The sequence below is a fragment of the Stenella coeruleoalba genome (assembly GCF_951394435.1).
Source record: "Stenella coeruleoalba genome assembly, chromosome: 7".
NCBI lineage: Eukaryota > Metazoa > Chordata > Mammalia > Artiodactyla > Delphinidae > Stenella > Stenella coeruleoalba.
The window spans coordinates 115,055,940-115,075,504 of NC_137153.1; the positions used below are offsets into that span (position 1 = coordinate 115,055,940).

General features: G+C 54.7%; 1 protein-coding gene across 3 annotated transcripts in view; it reads right to left on the minus strand.

Moving 5' to 3' along the window:
* Positions 1-18,871, minus strand: part of ENG (endoglin) — a 29,995-nt gene extending 11,124 nt beyond the window's left edge. The window contains exons 1-3 of one of the 3 annotated variants that reach the window (XM_079927699.1): positions 18,481-18,871; positions 10,471-10,613; positions 1,550-1,690 (exon numbers count right to left, since the gene is read on the minus strand). In XM_079927699.1, coding sequence (XP_079783825.1) covers positions 1,550-1,690; positions 10,471-10,613; positions 18,481-18,547 — 351 coding nt within the window. In that variant the 5' untranslated portion in view covers positions 18,548-18,871. Of the gene's footprint in view, positions 1-295; positions 417-439; positions 715-1,549; positions 1,691-10,470; positions 10,614-18,480 lie in introns of those variants that run through there. The other 2 variants (XM_079927698.1, XM_079927700.1) reach the window with 2 other exon arrangements.
* Positions 18,872-19,565: the final 694 nt, after the last annotated feature.

Here is a 19,565-nt window from a genome sequence, read left to right on the forward strand (position 1 = left end):
GGGCCGAGGCCGCGCGCGGCTCCGGAGGCGCCCCCGGCCCGGCCCCCCGGCCGTGTATTCTTAGCGTGGGTGGGGGGAGGGAGGGGGAAGGAAGGCTTGGCGGAGGTCGGAGCCGGCGGCTGCTGCGACCTTCCGGCCCGGCGGGCGGGCGCTTTTCACGGGCCCTGCGTCACCCGGAACCCCGCCGCCGGGCCTAGATCCTGGGGTTGGGCCGCCAGGGCGTCCGGGAATGGGAAGGGGAGAGGGGAGAGTCGAGAGGAAGGAGGAGCCGTGGCAGGATCTCGCTTTCCCGCACTGGGAGCCGAGGGATGTGCCGCGTGGGGTCGGTCGGCTCTGCCCTCCTGGTTGGCTTTCGTTAGGCTTGCAACTTCCCTCCCAGGGCCGTCCGGGCTGGCCAGCCCCGTCTGCCTCTGTGCTGCCCCTGCCGCCAGTCCCGCACCCCCTCAACTTCTCTCCGTGTCTGGGCCCGTCTCCCAGGCAGCCCTGGATCTGGGCCTCTCTTCAGGTCCCCAGCTCCTCTCTCCCGCTGCTGGGACTCTGTGGTCTCTCTGAGAGTCTGTCTATTCCTCTCACAACAGGCCCGCCCTCTTTCCGTTGTCATTTTTCTTCCTGTGTCTCTCTCGCATTTGTTATCTTTGCTCTCCCCCGGGCTCTGGCTCCCTCCCCTCTGCTTTCTCTGGCTGTAAACAACAGCTGCTCGCATCTGGGGATCACCTCCCAGGGCCTTCCATGTGGAGCGGGCAGTGCCGTGGTCCGCCCCACCTCCTCCAGCCCTGAACTTCCTTTCTGTGGGTCCCGGACAGTGGACCTCCTCTCTCTGGTGGATGTGTCTGACACTTACTATCTGAATTTTTTTTTAAATAATTTTTCTCCAACTTAGGCCATGCTAATTATAGCAAATCTTGCAAATTCAACAAAGTTTAAAGAACAAAACATATCTCTCCGAATCCCAGTCCCCAGCCATAAGTACTGTCTTGTTTTGTTTTTCACCAGGGAATTCCCCATAACTACCCATAACGCATTGTTAGGTTTCTTTTGTTTGGTTTTGGTTTTGGGGCCACTCCGTGCAGCATGCAGAATCTTAGTTCCCTGACCAGGGATCAAACCCGTGCCCCCTGCATTGGAAGCGTGGAGTCTTAACCACTGGACGGCCAGGGAAGTCCATCATTGTTAGGTTTCTTCCTGGCCTTTTTCGACTGCACTTAAATATTTTCAAATTTATGTCTTGTAACTTTCTCAAAGACAGTGACAAGGTTATTTTATGGGACTATCCTCAGTTCTCCCACTGCACAAATGGGAAAACTGAGGCTATGAGAGGGGATTGGAGTTGGCCAGGGTTGCACATCAACCTGATTCCCACCTCCAGGTTTGGGCTCTTTATCCCAGGTTCTGTTGCCCTTTGCGTTCTCCCTGTCAGGGCCCCATGGGATTCACCAGGCAGGGCCCTGGTGAATAATGTCAGAATGAAAACGAGAAGTAGGGGACCCTGGCCCACAGACGTGGACAGCAGGCCCGTGCCTGAGGCTGGGGCTGGAGGTAACACACTCACGTAGGCCAGGTGGAGTGGGATTCCCGGAGCCTGCAACTTCAGGAAGATGGTCTTGTTAGTGCTGAGGACCAGAAGCACCTCTCGGGGCAGGGTGCCGTTGTGCTTGGATGTCTGCAGAGTCAGCTCCAGCACTGACACCTCCTGGAACGGGGGCAGGGGAGAGACACATACAGAGACCAGTCAGATTGCACAGGCTGTGCCACCAGATCAGTAGTGACGACTCATTTACTGTAAGCTTCCACTCCATTCTCCCTGCCCAGCTTGTCCACTCCTGTCTCCCAGAGCCCAGCACAGTGCCTGGCCCTCAGGAGGTACCCAGAAAAAATATTTGCTGAACGAATGAAGGAGATGAGTCCCAGCAAATCCAAGGAGATGTTTCTTTAAGGGTAGCGGGGAGGGATAGATTGGGAGTTTGGGATTGACATGTACACACGGCTATATTTAAAATAAAATGCCTTGGGCTTCCCTGGTGGCGCAGTGGTTGAGAGTCCGCCTGCCGATGCAGGGGACACGGGTTCGTGCCCCAGTCCAGGAAGATCCCACATGCCACGGAGCGGCTAGGCCCGTGAGCCGTGGCCGCTGAGCCTGTGCGTCCAGAGCCTGTGCTCCGCAACAGGAGAGGCCACAACAGTGAGAGGCCCGCGTACCGCAAAAAATAAATAAATAAATAAAAAGTAAAATAAAATAAAATGCCTTTCCATGAAAATAAATAAGTAAATGCAACGAACCTGAACTTTATCCAGTAGTCAGTTGAGGTTTATTATTTCCACAAAGCACCTGCTGTGTACCAGGCCTGCAAACGCCTGTGTGACTTAGAGAGTACCCTGCGCCCTTTCTCTGTCCCTATGCAACAGCGTTGAGGCATCAAACCCGCCCCAGTTTGCAGTATTCCTGTTTGCTTTACTATTTTAAAGTACTAAATACTCATATTTTGTTGAGTAATACCATTATTTTGATATTTTATAAGAAATGTAAGTTGAAATCATTTATGTCTTGAGAGGCACCGACTGCATTAAAAATTTTAATTGATCATGGTGTATGCATTTAGAATGCTTTCATAACAACGACAACAACAATAATTAATGCCTCACACTTATATAGTGCTTACTAAGTGCTTGGACTATTCTAAGTGCTTTACACACTGACTCACACTTAATCCCCACGACAACCCGAAGAGGTAGGTACCATAGTTATTCTCACTCACAGAGGAGGAAGTGGGGCACAAAGAGGTGAAGTCATTTGCCCATCATCACACAGCAAGTAAGTATGGAGCTAAGATCTGGACCTGGGCAGGCCTCTACTCTCAACTGCTATCCTGTCCCATCACGTTTTTCTATACCTCCTTATTCTCAAGAAGAAAAAGAACACAGCAATCCACAAGGCAAAGCTTCTATCGAAAGAAGAACCCCTGCTCTGCTCAAAGACTCTCTGAACCAACGGAGTATGAACAGGTGACTCCTGAAACTGAGACAGGTATAGGCCTCAGAAGCCCCGTCCTCACGAGGACAAAGACAGATGGAAACACTTGACTGAAACACAAACTCCAGAGGCTCTCAAAAGCTGGCAGTCTCTCCAAAAGACAAAAAGCTGACCCTCCCCAAATCTCCTCAAACTTATCAAAAAGGAGACAGATATTTCAAGATGAAGACATCAGTGGAAAGTTTTTAGATTTAACTTCTAATTATCTCTGGGCCATTTCCCCAACTGATGTCACAGAGCCAGAGAGTGTTTCAGCTGCTGGAAAAATCTGCCAGAAATATTTCCGTTACCTAAAAATGACACCATAATCACTCTTTGTAAGTTTGCTCTTTGAAACAACAACAGAAAAGCAAATAATGTTTCATTTTCAATGTTTCATAAATAATTTTTTTCATTTTAGTGAGCTATTTATGTTGCCTATTTTTTGAATAATCACTTTTATACTAATTTATAGTAGAATGATGTATCTCAAACTTATGTTTGTATAAGTTCACATTTTTGATTAATTTATGTTTTCTAATGGGTCTATAACTTTTGGATTTTGAAATATCTTGTTTCATCAATTTTTAAAAATATTATGCATTCTAAACACTTGAAGAATTAAATACTGGATTTAATATCATATTCTGGTAAAATATGAAACACCAATCTAAAGGTCAGAACTGACATTTTGTTCCAGGATTTTGATCAGTACTTGAAATTAACCGGAGTGAAGGAAGACCCACCTCCGCAGTGTCAGGAAAGGCCTGGGCACAGCTGACCTGCCTGAACCATCAAGAAGGCACCCACCCCAGCTTCCTTACCTTAGTTGCCTGTGTATCATTAGCTTGAACAATCGAATATGATTGCACAACTCTGTGTATTTGATAAAAACCACTCAACTGTACACTTTAAACAGGCAAATGTTTTCACGATAAAGCTTTTAAAGAAACAACAATCAAATATCAGTAATTTCACGTGGTTCCACCTAATCTGTGCCCGGTCCTGTGCTGTGAAAGTTGCGCATGCTCTCATGAAGCAGGGTCAGGTACTCTCCCATTTCACAGATGCAGCCATCGGGGACAGGGAGGTCACATGCCAAGGTGAGTGATGAAGTCAGGCGCCCCGTGCACCTCAGCCTGGTGCCAGAGTGGGTGCCTGGAGCCCTGGATAGCTCACCTGGACCGTGTCCTTCCTCTCAATCCTGCCGCTCCCCAGACTGCCCCACAGTTCATCACTGTCCAGCCCCATCTGTCTGTCCTCCCGCAGAGGAGTAGACCTTGAGGCCCATACATGGTGAATAGATGGGCCCCATGGTTTGGAGGTGCCACGGCTGCTGCAGATGAGGGGATCCCTCCTCTGCCCTTGGGTGGGTACCCACAGGCCGAGAGTGTTGCAGGTGACAGAGCGACTGGGAGCGCAGCCCCTGAGCTGGGAGGAAAGAGCCCTGTGAACATCCGTTCCTGCTGCCTCTCTGAAACTGTCCCAGTTTCTCTGTGCCTCAGTTTCCCCATCTGTGAAATGGGAGTAAGACAGGGTTGGGAACCAAAACCAGGTGGGGCTCGGGACAAAGGAAGTTAAAAAAGAGAAGTAGAGGTCAGGGTCGGGTCATGCTGAGGGTGAGGGGGTTAGGAGGCTGGAGCTCGGTGACGTTTGTCATGACATCTGGCTGTGCTCCCGGGGCTCACATACCAATCCCCCAATTCAGTTTTCACCAAGTCCCTCCCTGTAGAGTTGGGGGCTGGGAAGGGGGTGGGGGCTGAGGCCCAAAGAGGGGCAGGCAGGGGCCAGGGCCACACAGCACGCGAGTCATGTGGAAACTCGGCTGGCTGCGCTCCCCAGGGTCTCTGAGCCCTTGGGCCGAGCCGAAGGCCAGCTGGTTACCAGAAAAACCCAGTCAGGGTTTCCACAGCAAACATTTCCATCTCATGGCCCTGACTCATCAGCGTGGTAACTCACACGCTGACTTCCCTCTTCCCTCTTCCCTCCCAGCCTGGAGCCCAAAGGCAAAGAAAGGGGCCTGCCTTGCCCCCCACCCCAAGCTCCCAGTCTTCCCAATGTCATCCTGGGAATTCTGGGAGCCCAGCCGAGGCGGGCAGGCCAGCCAAGCCCTCTCCCCCAGCTCTGCAACCTGGGCCGGCCTGGGCCCGCCCCGGCCCCCTCCCTGAGCCAGTGGGCGGGAGACCATGTTTCTATTTTTGTGCCCGTGTCCCACAGATGCCATTGTTGGCCCAGCAGTCAGTGGCGGGAAGGGGAGATTTCGGTGAGGAGGTCCTGAGTGCTAGTAGCCACTTATAGAAAGTCGCTTCCAGCAATTCTTCTAGGAGTGGAGCCTCGGGGCTGCCTGCAGCCTGCCCCCCCACTCCGAGGGCCAGACTGGAGCCGGCCAGATTGGAGCCAGCCATCCTCTGTCCACCCCAGCAGACTCAGACGGCACATGCAGGCAGGGTAACGGGTGAAGGGGGTCAAAGCCAGACTGACCTGAATTCAAACCCGGGCTCAGTCATTCGCTTGTGACCCTGGGCAGTTACTTCCTCTCTCTGGGCCTCGGCTTCCTGATCTGGAAAATGGGCTGAACAATATACCCACTTCATAGACTTGTGAGGATTCAGCGAGAGTCTGCCTGCAAAGCGGGCTGTCCAGTGCCCATGGTAGTATTGCTAGATCGGCTCTCACTACCGCCAGTTCTCTCCCTGCCCGCTCGTCCAGAGGAGTGCCATGGTTTGGGGGCTGAGGAGGCTGGCGTTAGAGCTGGGCAGCAGTTAGCTGGAATTGGGACCTACTTCAGCCACGCCACCCTGCAGCTTCCCCTCTCTGGGCCTCAGTCTCCCCATCTGTGCAGGGAGGAGCTGGGCTCAGTGACGTTCCATCTGGCCTCCTGGGGCTCCTCCTGGCATCTGGGGCTCATGGTCTCCAGCCAGGTGGCTACAGGGTGGGCTTCCAGAACACCCAGGAGAGGCATGCTCCTCTCCCCAGCTGAGGGCCCCTGGTCAGCCCGTGTTCTCCCCACATCCCCAGTTCATTTGTCTGAGAGACCAGCACTGGGCCCAGCCTGGGGCTTCTATGCTGTCAAAGGGGGGACAGGAAAGAAGGCACAAGCCTGTCATCAAGGAGCTTGGCAGAGAACAAGAGTAACACCCGCAAACTGTCAGTGACACCACTAACCTCTTGGGGATGGACAATAGGCAAATGCTTATGCACACGTATATTTCCCCTTCCTTCCGTTATTCACCCACCGACCCATCCGTCCATCCATCCATCCATCCATCCGTCCATCCAGTACCTGGACTGACCCTGAGCTGAACACTGGGGATACAGCACTGAGAGAGCAGATGCAATCCCTGTCCAGTCTGTCTGACCCCCAGCCCATGCCCCTCCACCAAGCTTGCCCCTAATATCTGCAAGGCCTGGCACAAGAACATATATGACAGCCCCTGGCCCCAGCCCACCTTGCTTCTCTTCACATGGACACGTGTGGAAAACCAGCCTGGATGCCCAAGCTCTGCCATGCTCACTCCTCCCAGCCCCCTGTGCCCCCCACTGCTGAGTCCATCACACAGTACCAGGGCTGCTGACGCCCACCTCTGCCTCCCCCAGGAGTGGCTCCAGGGCAGGGGCCAGGTCTGCTTTCTCTCTGCACCATCAGTGTCCACCCTTAGTCACCTCACCCAGCCTTCAGGTCTGAGGGAGCTGACCCCAGCCGTGCAGTGCCCCTTCTAGAGGAAAGGACAAGAAAGAGCCCCATCCTACCCTGGGAGGAGGTCCAGTGCATTTGGGCAGGGAATTCTGGAGTCCTGGGTTCCCAGGGTAGGGACGCAGGTCCCTTCGGCAGATTCCCCACCCAGGGCAGGGGAGATGCAACTGGACAAGGGCCAGAGAGGGGCTGCAAATTGTGGGTGCCAGGCAAGGACCCCTTGCCCAGGTCTGCGGGCGGCACTGCCTTCCACAGCCCTTCACAGCCTCCCAGGATGGTCTGGGGGAACCCGTGGGCCCCCTGCCCTCCCTCTGTCCGAGCAGCCTTGTCTGCCCGTCTCCCCAGGAAAGAGTCGGTGCCAGAGCCCCGTGAGTCGTGTGCTCGGGGGTGGGCAAGGCAGTGTCAGTTCCCCGAGTTTGCCCAGAAGTGGGGTGAATCAGCGGCCGCTTCAGCTCTGGCTGTCTGGGGTTTGTTAGGAGGACAGCAGATCAGTGTAGCCGGCCTGACGGGAACTGCTGAGACACCAGGCCGGTTTCCTGTCTCCGCAGGTCAGGATATGACCCTGGGCCCCCTCCCGGAATCCAGGCTCCAGCTTGCCCTTCGGGGACCCAGCAAGGTAGAGCCCCTGCCCAGCGGCCCCCTCGTCTGTCTGCAAACCCTCCCAACACACACACACACCCCCCCCTCCGAACCTCTCTTCCCCGAGGCTCTTGGCTGCCACAACTCATCTGCCGCCCACCCACAGGAAAGCTAAGGCTTCAGAGGCCGCGCGGGGATGCAGGGGAAAGCTGGTTCTCTGTGCCAGGGTTTGAAGGCAGCAGCCATAGGTTGGGAGGGATTGGGCCCGTTGCTGAGACGGTCGCCACCCACGCCACTGCTGCCCGCTCGTGTTTCTTGCCTCTAGGCCTTTGCTCACACAGTGCCTTCTGCCTGGAATGCCCTTGACTCCCCTCTCGGTCTGGCTAGACACTGGGAGTCGTTCCCCGAATGCCTCCTTCCCTCCACGCTCAGTGATCATCCTCCCGGGGGCAGCAGGCCCCTGCATCCCCTTCCCCAGCTGCCGAGTCCATCACTTGGTGCCAGGGATGCCAGTGCCCACCTCTGCCTCCCCTGTGAGTGGCTCAAGGGCAAGGGCCAGATCTGCTTTCTCTCTGTACCATCAATGCCCAACATAGGCTGGGCACAGAGCAGGCACCTGGCGAGGACTGGTTGAGGGGGACTGTTGAGCTGTAGACCCCCTTCTTGGGGGCCGCCTGGGGAGGAAGATGTCTCCCAGGGAAGCCACGGGTCTTTCGTTGTCACGGTAGTAGATCTGGTGGGATCATGGGCTCGACCCTTGGGGCAAGAAGCCAGGAGCACCCAGCTCCGTCAGGCTAGACCTCAGCTTCCCCCTTTGCAGATGGACTCACAGTCCCTGTTTCAGCCGCCTCGTAGCAACAACCTATGAGGATCAAATCAGTTGACTGACGTGAAGATGTGCTGCACGCTGTAGCGTGCTCAGCTGAATGAGGGCATTGACAGGGGAGACGCGGGGCCCACAGAGGAGACGTTATGATAACAACAGGCAGAGCTGCTGAACATCGAGAGTGGCTCTGGGCAGGCCCGAGCTCAGGATTTTGCCTGTGCTACCCCACTGGATTCTCACAGCCCCCTGTGAGCTAGGTACGATGATCACCTCCATGTTTCCCAGGGAAAACCAAGGCTTGGAGAGGTGGCCCAAGATCGAGCCCCTGTAAGTGGTGGGGGGTAAGGTTCAATTCAAAGACTGTCTGGCTCCAGAGCCCATGCTCTTAACGCTGGCCTCAAGGTCACATGGCAGTGCATTCATTCATTCATACATTCAACAAAGAGTCATTGGTATACTCCAGGCCCTGGGCCAGCTTCTGCTACTCCATGATTCTTCGGTGAGTCCCTTAGCCCAAGAAGTGTGTGTCTACTGGAGCGTGGGGAGGAGTCCCTCCTGCATGCCAGGCACGATACGAGGTGCTCCAGGACTGGAACCCCCATCTCCCGAACCCTGGCTCTCTCCATCACCCCCTCAAACAAACAGGTCCAGCCGTCCTGGAGCCTGCAGCCTGACTCCTTGAGTTAAAAGCCGGACACTCCATGGACTGAGTTCTCTGGAAGAGGCAGAGTGTGACAGGGAGATTCTGTTGTCATGAGCTCTAAGATGACATATTACAGCAGCACCCTGTCATGCCCCTAAAAACCCTCCAATGACTGTCACTGCCCACAGGATAAAGACCGAACCCCTTCCTATGGCAACAGGGCCTTGTCCATCTCCCCAGCCCTGCCCCGAGGTGAACTGTAAGCTCCGATGCAGTGAATCACATGCCGGCCTCAGCTGAGTCCCACTTTCCTGCCTATACGTTCACTCTATCCTCTGCTCTTCCCCACGGCCTCCTTCATTCCGTGGACTCTGGCCGTTGTTACTGTTCCTGCTTCCTCCATGAAGCCCGGCCTAATCCCATAGCAGCTGGCCTACCCCTGCCCTGCGCCCCCCGAGAAAGCACCAGTCATCTGGGTGCTGGCTGTCTGTCTACATATCTGTCTCCAATAGACCTGGGTGCTTGGCCAGGAGCCTTCTCTGACACTGGCTCACTGTTGAGTGATTGGGGCTGGGGGGGTCCCAGTGCCACCCAGGCGAGGCACAGAGACCTGAACATCTGAACACACGTAATGAACTTACAGAGGGCAATCTCATTTTCCATATCATGAGCAAACTTGAAAAAAATTACAATGGCTATGGAAACCACACAACGTGTGTTTGGCGCTATCTTCGACTTGGGGATTATCGAGACCCACAGTCCTCGTGGCAGGCAGGGTGGTGGGGAGCAGGCCCCCCCGATATTGGTGGTCTTGGCACTGTCTTATCACTGCACAAATGCAGGGCAACCTAACAGTTTTGGGGGCCACAAGTTCACCCCGAGCTGACACCACTAAATCGCTATCAGGACCTGAGGCCGCGTTGGCCAGGTGTGGCTGCCAACCCCGGGCAGGCCAGGCGCCGGCTGAACACTGAGATCCACTGGAGACCCAGGTGACGGCCTAGCTTGGAGTCTTGGGGATCTAGTGAACTCTGGCCTCGGGCATGTCGCTTCACCTCTCTCAGCCTGCCACAGGTCTCTCCTCCGAAAAGTGGGGAAACAGACCCTGACAGATGGGCCCTCAGGAGGTTTAATTCACGAAAGGTGCTTAACTCTGTTCCGGGTACTTAGCAGGCCTAGCACAGTACCTAGCACATAGTAAGTGCTCAATAAACGTGTTATTATTATCAAGAGGGACTTAGACAAACTCATGGTGGACCTTCTTGGTGGGGGGAGAATGGTCTCTGAGGTGACATCACCGGCTTCCAGTCTCTGGGGGGCTGCCTGGCCGGGTCACAAGATCTTCAATGAGTGACATTCCAGGGAGGTAGATTTGCGCTCAACTGAGGGAAGCACTGTCTCAAGGTCAAAGCTGCCTAGAGCAGAGCCATGTCACTGAGAAACAGTGAGCTCCCCATCACTGGAGGTACTTCCCCACTCCACTGCCGCCCAAACACAGCCCTTTCCACCAGGGTCTTGTGCGGGCATCCAGAAGATTGCCCCAGAAATGCCACCCCTTACAGGCCCTGTGAGATGAGATGCCGATGTCACACTCCTGACAGGGGCCCTGGTGAGGACTCAGCCCACCGTCCCAGGGACAGCCACAAGGAAAAGTTCCCCTCATCTCATCGGCCCTGGGCCATCTGCTGGGTCCCCACCTGACCCTGGCATCAGGCACTCACCTTTAGGAACTCCAAGAAGAGGATGTGGACTTCCAGGGTAGCATTGGGGCTCTGAGCCACGCAGCCCTCAGAAACCTGGCTGGTGATGTATGTCACCTGTGGGTCCACAGGCTGTAGGTCGCAATAGACTGTTTCTGCAAGACCTGTTGGGAAAGCACAGCCAGAGAGTGGGCCAGTTAAGAGCAACGTGGTGACAAGTGCTCCCACTTTCCAAATGCCTACTGGGTGCTTGGCACTGGTGAAGGGCTTTATTGCATCTTCAGAGCTACCCTGCAAGGTGGATATCATTATACCCATTCCACAGATGAAGAAACTGAACCTCAGAAACGCAAAGTCTCTTGCCTGCGGTCACAGTGCTAGCAGGTGTAGGGTTGACAGATAAAATGCAAGACACCCAGTTAAATCTGAATAAATAAAAAAATGAATATTTTTTAAAGAATAAGTATACCCCACACATTGCGTGGGATATACTTACACTAAAAAATTTTTCATGGTTTATCCGAAATTAAAACTTAAACTGGGCATCCTAAATTTTCATTTGCTACATCTGGAAACCCTAACTGTGTGGCAGGACCCACCTGTGCACACATCCAAGCCTCTGGGCTGGTCCACTCCAAAGGATCAGGAGACAAAAATTCCCCTCTTATGCCTCAAGGAGACCGGGAGGAACGGGCCAAGGAGGGTTGAGAGTCTCCTGGCCCCGACGGACAGAGTGAGCCCAGGTTCAGAGGGCAGCTGCCGGAGTAGGCTGCAGAGCCCGCTGCCCGGAAGCGCAGGTCCTGAGGGAAGGGAATGGAATTTCACCCTGACCCAGCAGAGGAGGAAGAGGAAATGAGGCCCCTACACCTCGTCCTGAGGAATGTGCCAGGGAAGGGGGGGCTCTGGAGGAGGGAAGGAGGACAGAGAAGGGGAGACTGTTTGGAAGTTTGTGTCTCCATCTTGTCGCGCTCACTTCCTGTTTTCTTGGAGATCAAAGATGGGTGCGGAGGGCCTGGCCGCACGTCCAGCCGACGCCAGCTCAGAGGAGGGGGGAGGGAGGCTTCTTCTGAATCCCGGGCTATTGGGCTGTCTTTGGCCTAACCCGGCCTCCTTCCACCACCTGGTTGGCTCAGGACCCCCAGGGGTCAGAGAAGGACGGCAGACGGCCACCCACCGGCAACACCTTGGGAAGGATAAGTCCGGGACAAGGACGTTTGGCTTATAAATCCTCACCCTGGCCCTGTCCTATGTGCCAGGGACTCCAGAGTGCCTGCATTTTCATTAAAAGCAAGGTTCCTGGAGCCAGGCCGACCTGGGTTTGAATCTCAGGCCCAGCGCTGATGCTGCTTTGGCGAACGATTTCACTTTGGGCTTTGGTTTCCTCGTCAGTAAGTGGACAGTAAGAATAGAACCCACACAACGCACAGAGGTGAGATAGGGTGTGTGGCAGTTCTTTTTATCACAAGTCTTTGATTGACTTCAGCCACGGGAGAAGAACTGACTGTCCTAGGTGGGTGGTGATGTGGTGGAACAGGGTGGCCTGCAGGTGGGGGCCTCTGTGAGGGAGGTCACTGATGTCTCAGGCTCAAGTAGACTCAAGGGCTGGCACAACCTGCTGCTGACCCCCCGCGTGGGACCCACCAAGCCCCTCGCGCTCTCCCTGTCCCTGATAGTGAAGACAGACTTCCTGGCTGCTTCTTAGTCCTCCTGTACAGATGGGGAGACCGAGGCCCGGAGACAGGAGATGGCCGGCTCGGACCTACCTCTCCCCACAGAGACCCAGGGTCTGGCTTGCAGATTAGTGTAGCGCTTTCCTCCTTCCTTTCGCACTTACCCTGCCCCCTCCCCAGACTTCCAGGAACCCCAGTTCCTCCGGATTGCTGGGGCCGCCTGGGGCCACCTCCTCCATGCCGTCAGCGTGTCAGCCAGCGGGAGAGGCCACAGGCCTAGCCATTATGTAATGATCAGATAACAGGCCAGGCTGGGAGATCAGATAAGAGGTCCATTTATTTTGGGGCCTTTTCGAGTCCTGGCCGCCCCCACTCCGCAGACGAGAATGGGGAGACAGGAGGGAGTGTGACGCCCAGGGCCTGTCTCCCGGAGCCAGAGGCGGGCCCAGACAGAGCTGAAAACAATCCCCTGGCACCACGGGAAACTCTGGGGCTCCCGGGACCTGGGCTGGAGGAGGCGCCGCTGGGGCCCTGGGTGACCGGGTGAGCGAGAGACTTACCAACTGGGGGGCCACCTCTCCACCTCTGTTGCCTCCCTAGCCTCCCCCACCCACAAGCACAGAGCCACCTTGGGGGCTTTCCAAATGGCCACCCCCAGCGCCTTGGGCGGCCGAGAGGATGATGGTCAAGCAAAGCCAGCTCTGGAGCTGGATGGTCTGAGTGAAATCCCATCTCTGCCTCTTAAAAAAGCTGGTCACCTTGGGGCTTCCCTGGTGGCACAGTGGTGAAGAATCCGCCTGCCAATGCAGGGGACACGGGTTCGAGCCCTGGTCCCGGAAGATCCCACATGCCGCGGAGCAGCTAAGCCCGTGCGCCACAACTGCTGAGCCTGCGCTCTAGAGCCCGTGAGCCACAACTACTGAAGCCCACGTGCCTAGAGCCCATGCTCTGCAACAAAGAGAAGCCACGCAATGAGAAGCCCGCACACCGAAACGAAGAGTAGCCCCCGCTCGCCGCAACTAGGAAAAAGCCCGCGCGCGGCAACGAAGACCCAACGCAGCCAAAAATAAATAAGTAATTTAAAAAAAAAAAAAAAGTTGGTCACCATGAGCAAAAGCCTAACTTCTCTGAGCCTCAGTTTCCCCATTTGCAAAACAGCTTCCATCACGCTTACTGGGCGCCAGGTACTGTTTTGTGGCTTTCTGTGGGTTCATTCATTTAATGCTCATAGCAGCCCTACGAGGCAGGTGCAGTTATTATAACCGTTTGACACAAGGGGAAACTGAAGATTAGGGAGGTGCAAGAATTTGCCTGAGGGCGCGCAGCGGTTAAGCGGCAGGGCCCGTATGGGAGCCCAGACAATCCAGCTTCAGCGCCCAGCACCCACTTTGCAGGCTATATATCAGCTGCATGAGGTAACCCGTGTACAGAGCCTGGTACCCAGTAAGTGTTCTGGACACGGAAGCTGTGATTATTTCATGAAACCAGGGCCCATCCTCTTTGACAAGGATCTTTTCTGCATTCCCTCTTCTTCAGTTACCCAGCCACCCTTTGCTCCTTTCAGGGGCCAATCGTGGCCTCAGAGATTTCCCTGTGTCCAGTCCAACCGCTGCCCCTAGGCCTGGCCACCAGTGAGGCCTCAACACTCCTTTCCCTAGTCTGTCTCCGGCTGCCCCATGTCTGCGGGCTAAGGCCATACTCCACAACCTGGAGTGGAGTTAAAAAGTGCAGGGATCTGAGAGACGCTGAAGGTTCAGATCCTGATTCTGCTACTTGCCAGCTTCCTTTCCATGCCTCAGTGCTATTATCTGTAGAATGGGGATGGTGATCATCAAAATACCTTCCTCAACGAATTGGTGAGAATATTGGGAAATTGACACGTGCACAGGGCCAAGGAGGATCCTGATGTGTGAGGAACTGGCAGCCGCCGTCACGGTTATTTACGTCCAGCAGTGGGGAGAAGTGAACTTTTCCTTCAAACACACCTTGTTCCTTGCCCTTGCCATGCCCTTTCCCAAACTAATAGTCTTCCTTTATTTGACGACTTCTCTTCAATTCCTATTCATCCTTTAAAACCCTGTTGTGAAAAGCTTCTCACCAGAACCCATCCAGGAACTTCCCTGGTGGTCCAGCGGTTAAGACTTCGCCTTCCAATGCAGGTGGTGTGGGTTTGATCCCTGGTCGGGGAGCTAAGATCCCACATGCCTCGTGGCCAAAAAACCAAAACGTAAAACGGAAGCAATATTGTAACAAATTCAATAAAGACTTTAAAAATGGTCCACATCAAAAAAATCTTAAATAAAAAAAGAACCCATCCAGTTGTGCTCTAGGTGGGAGGGCCACTGCAGGTGTAGGAAAGAAACCTAACGCGTGGGGTGAGAGGAGTCGGCAACAGAGAGAGCCTCATCGTCTTCCCTAAGGCACTATCGTGTGTGGTTAGGTCCAGGGTCCGAGCCCCAGCTGCTCATTTCTGAGCTGTGTTACTCAGGCAAATTCCTGCACCTGCCAGTGCCCCAGTCGCCTCAGCTTTAAAATGGGGGTAACAGGAGTGTCAGCTTCATCGGGCTGTTGGGAAGGTTAAGTCTGACGGTGCACAAAACAAGCCTAGAGGAGTGTCTGGCATTCACCCCCACCCCGTCACAGGTATTGAAGTCAGCTCAGCCTTGGACGAGGGTCCTCTTCAGCCTCCAGGGCTGAGGCCCCAAAGCTGGAGCTAGAAGCGGGAGGTTGCTCCACAGCCAGGGCAATCAATGCTCCAAGCCTTCCACACCCACCCAGGCCACCAAAGATGCAGAGAAAAGAAGCCTGGACCTGTCACTTGTCCCGAGACTTGATTTCTTCGTCTGTAACCTGGGTATAAAGACAAAGGGCTGCCTGATGCACTGGGGACACAGAAGAGGAGGTCCCTCCCTCTTGCCCAGATCCCTCGTCAGGTCCTCAAGCAAATAAATAGACCAGGCCTGTCCTCAGAGGGCCCATCACTGACCCATCTGTGCGCATGAGAGAGACATCAATTCTTTCTCTCCCTCTGGGTCTTAGTGTCACCATCTGTCTGGCTGAAGTGAGAACCTTAATGGTCGTGCCCCCACTGTCCCCAGGGACCCACTGTCTCCTGGTTCACACGGCTCCTGCTTCAACCTCCCTTTCCTCCGGGCAAATGGGAAGCTGCCCCAGTGCAGGCTCTAAGAGAAGGATATTTGTGGGCTGTGTCCTGCATCCCTAGCAGGACATGTCCTGCCCCCCTTTCCAGGGAGTCCCAGACCCTCACACATGTGGCCAGCAGTACGGGGGACTTCAAGTCTCACCTCTACCCCATCCTCCAGCGAACGCTCATCCACACTTAGGAGACACTCTTTGATCCCAACCACCCAACATGGGCCACGAACCCCTGCACCTCCACTTCTGGGACTCTATCCAAGTGAAATACTCCAAAATACAGGAAAAGATGCATGTACCAAAAACGTGCATGGAAGTGGTATTTATAACTGGCCCCGAAGGGGAAGCCACCTAAGTATTCAACAATAAAGAATTCATTAGGCAAACGATGAGATGGCACGTTTGAGGGAGAGACTATTCTAGAACCACAATGGGATGGTTATGGAGTCCACATGACAACACAGAAAACTTCTGGGACCTAAGAAGGGTACACAAGATTTCCAAATTTGATCCACCTGCATTAAAATTACCTTAAAAAGCTAGACAAAAACTAGTAAGCAATCCACCAGCATGCTAACTGTACCCATACTAATAAAGGAGCCGGGAGGTCATTTTTCCCCCTCTTATCTGTTTCCTTTGAGGAGTGGACTAAAGCGAATATATGGTTAAATTGCTTTTTAAAAATCTCTACATATTTGTTCTTTAAAAATCAACTATACTTCAATTAAAAAAAAATTCCAACAAGACAAAAATGTGTGTCTTAGAAAATGAAAATCCTCTAGAGGAACCCAGTGCTAAAGAGCAGTGACGTGGGGATTTTCTTTGTGCATATGGTATATTATTACTATTTTATTCTTACAGAAATGGAGTCATTGATGTGTGCACACCTGACCATGTGTCCTAGACATATGTCACAGCAATGTGGATCCGAGCTAGCTTTTTCTTGGTAACGGCTGTGTAGGGTTCCACTGCATGGTCATCCACTTCACAGGGCCCAGGCTGGCAGACACTGGGTGGTCTCCAGTTGTGCGGTTTTTGTTACAGGTACCTACGGACCACCCATCTTTACAGAGTTGGGCGAGTAACTCCACGGGGTTGACTTCTGAAGATGAGTCTGTTACACAAGTTATGGTTTTGAAAGAGTCTGCCAAGCTGTGTTCCCAGAAGGCTGGACTTGTCTGGGACATGTTTTCATGCCATTTTGACCCCCTCCAGCTTTAACGAGGATGCCTGGGTCACTAGCACTCCCACCTCCTCCCCTGGCGTGGAGGTCTGGCTCCCACACCCTGACCCTGGTCCCCATCTGCCCTCTATGGGCCTCAGTTTCCCAGACTGAAGATGAGCTGGGCTGGATGCTTTGGGATGCCCTTGAGCCCCATGATCACTGGGTACTAGTACCTGCTCTCAGAAGCAGGTTGATACATTTTCAGGCATTTTTCCAGTTGGCTCTTAAACACAGCCATTATAAAAAATTAAATTTTATAAGCTTACAATTACATCAATTATATATACTTAAAAGTTAATAAATATCAAAACTCATTACTCCCTAATTATTTTATTCCCTTTTGTATTATCTGTGCTCTTGAGGTTATCTACGTCTGTAATATCTGTGTGGTGGAAATAGTAGATAAAGGTTTATTACTGTGCATCCGCCCCAACGCTGAGTCTGCCGAGTTGATAGCTTGAAATCAGCCCTGTGGGAACATTTACACCGTGGATATTGACAAGTTACCCCACCCCACCCCCCACTCCGCTGTTCTTTATTCGCCAGCACACCAGTGCCTTTGATCCTATAAAACCAGGCCCTAAAGAGCTTCCAGGATCTTTCTCTGATGACCTAGAGGAAGAGAGTGTTATCAAGCTAGAATGTGGGGGGAGGTGGGAGAAAGGCAGGGTGGCCTGGGGGCCTATCGTGGAGCTCAGGTAGGGCTTCTGTCTGAGCTGTGTGAACTTAGCAGGTCACAGCCTCCACTTCTCCTCCTGTAAAATGGGGCAATAAAGGCCGCAGTCTTGCAGGGTGACTAGGAGCTGTATCAAGAGGGGTCGCCGTATCACCCGAGGTCAGGAGCAAGTGCTCAGGGGAGGCCCAGGCCTGGGGCGAATCCCTGCTGGGTCACTTAATATCTGAGACTCATTCCTGTCTATCAGTGAGGCAGTGGTAAGAGCTTTAGAGATCAAGGGTTAGGGACTTTCAAATGCTGCGGGTTACGGTAGGGTGGGGAGGGGGTGGCCACCGCTGCTGCTGTTCCCATGCTCACCCCCCACCCCCGATCCTTTAAGGAGGTCCTGGATGTGCCAGAGGTGAAGGGGTGTCCACAGGGCTGTCCCGGGGCTTTAGGCGGGTGAGGGGCAGGGCACAGCGAGGCCCACAGTGAGTGGGATGAGGGGCTGGGAGTCACTGCCCCCCATCTGCTCATTTCAGAAGACAGCAGAGGCCAAGACCACCTGGAGAAGCCCCCAGGCTGAGGAGCCTCCGCAGAACACCTCGTCCGGGCCTGTGCCCGCATCTTGTACTCTTTTTGAGGAGTAGAGAACTGGGTAGAAGCAGAGAGAGCACCGCGTCCGAAGGGTTCTGGGAGCCATTCACAGATCCCGGGGAAGGTGAGGGTAGAGGAGTTTAAAACTAATCCTTAAACAACAACAACACAGAAACAACCAGCCTGCCTCTCTCTACAAGCATTGCCTCACCACGACTTTCCCAACAGCCCCGAGGGGAGTTCTCCTACCATCCCCACTCAGCTCAGAGGCTGAGATCACACTGCGAGGAAATAATGACATGAGATTTGAACCCAGAGCCCACGATCTGACTGTGAGGCCGCACACCCCCTCCCATCCCACACGTTCCTCAGATGGGAAACTTAAGGCCCAGAGAAGGCAGGAGAGTCTCCAGGGGCTGCACAGCACTCTGGGACCTGGGCTTCTTGGGGAGAAACTGGAAGTAGCTGGGAGGGCAGAAGCCAGGGTAGCCAGAGTTAAGGTAAATAACTCATCCCTGTTTGCCTGAGATTTTTAGAGCTGAAAGATCTTCGCCCTGCCAAACCGGGATGGTTGGTCACCCCGTGGCATCTGTCTTGGGCCGTCCAAACGTCCCAGGACAGCTCCACTGGACGTGAGCTCGGGACACACGGAGGAGGCCGGGAACACTTGGGGCCTGGTCTGTGCCCTGGCGGCCGAGTATCCCCACCCCGGGTCCCTGGACACCTACTTGTGGGTCCGAGGCTGCAGAGAGCCAGCAGCAGGGCGACGGCCTGGGGGAACATGCCGCGGTCCATGCTGTCCACCTGGGGATCTGTGTGCTGGGCCTTAGCCGGTGTCCAGGGGCAGGGCTGCAGGCGGGCGCCGGGGCCGGCGTGGGCTGTCGTGGGGACCCAAGGGGAGCAGGCAGCTGGAGCGACGGCGTCCCTGCTCCAGCCTTCTGAGGTGGCGGCCAAGGGGTCAGGAGAAGTGGGCACGGGGGCGCGGGGCCAGGCCGGGGGGCGCGGGGCCAGGCCGGGGGTCGCTGGCCAAGGGCTGAGCGGGGAGGGGCTGCGGGGCTCCTGTGGACGGCGGCAGCAGTCACGGCCTGTGGATGCAGATGGAGGCTGGGGTCTGAGCGTCAGCAGTGTGGAGCTCCGGCTCATCAGCCTGGCTCGGGGAGGCAGGAAATGCGCTTCCTTAGACAAGGGGCCGGGCCAGGCGGCCTGCCAGGCGGGGAGAGGAAGTACCACGGGCTTTGTCGCTGGGTGGGGGGCCCTGGGGCGTGGGGGAGGCAGTGGGGTGGGAGGACCCAGGCTCCAGGCTCCTCTCCCCACACACCCAACCTCCCATCCCACCCTGTCCAGGGCTGGCTGGTGGGGTGCGTCTGGCAGCCCCCAGGGGGCAGATGAAAAGAATCACCCCAACAGCCCACCAAGGGGAAATTTCAGGGGCCAGGCCTGGCCAAGGCGCTTCATGTGGAGCTCTGCTCCATGTACTCACTGTTCCCATTTTGCAGATGAGAAGACAGAGGCCTGCAGAGATGAGATTATTGGCCCAAGAAGATGGTGGAGCTGGAATTTGAACAGGTCTCATCGAGCACCAAAGGTGGCTTACATAAGTGTGGCACCCAGCTGGCGTTCCTTTGTTTTGTAAACAGGGAACCTGAGGCCCAGGATAAGGGAGGAACACTCCAAAATTGGCACAGCCTGGCAGCTGGGGCTGAGGTCTCAGGGCCCAGAGAGGACAGGGGATGGGCAGAGGGCCACTTTCTGTCTGTCCCCTCCGTGGCTGGAAAATACTTCAGGGACAAATGACAGCCCTAAATGAAAGCGT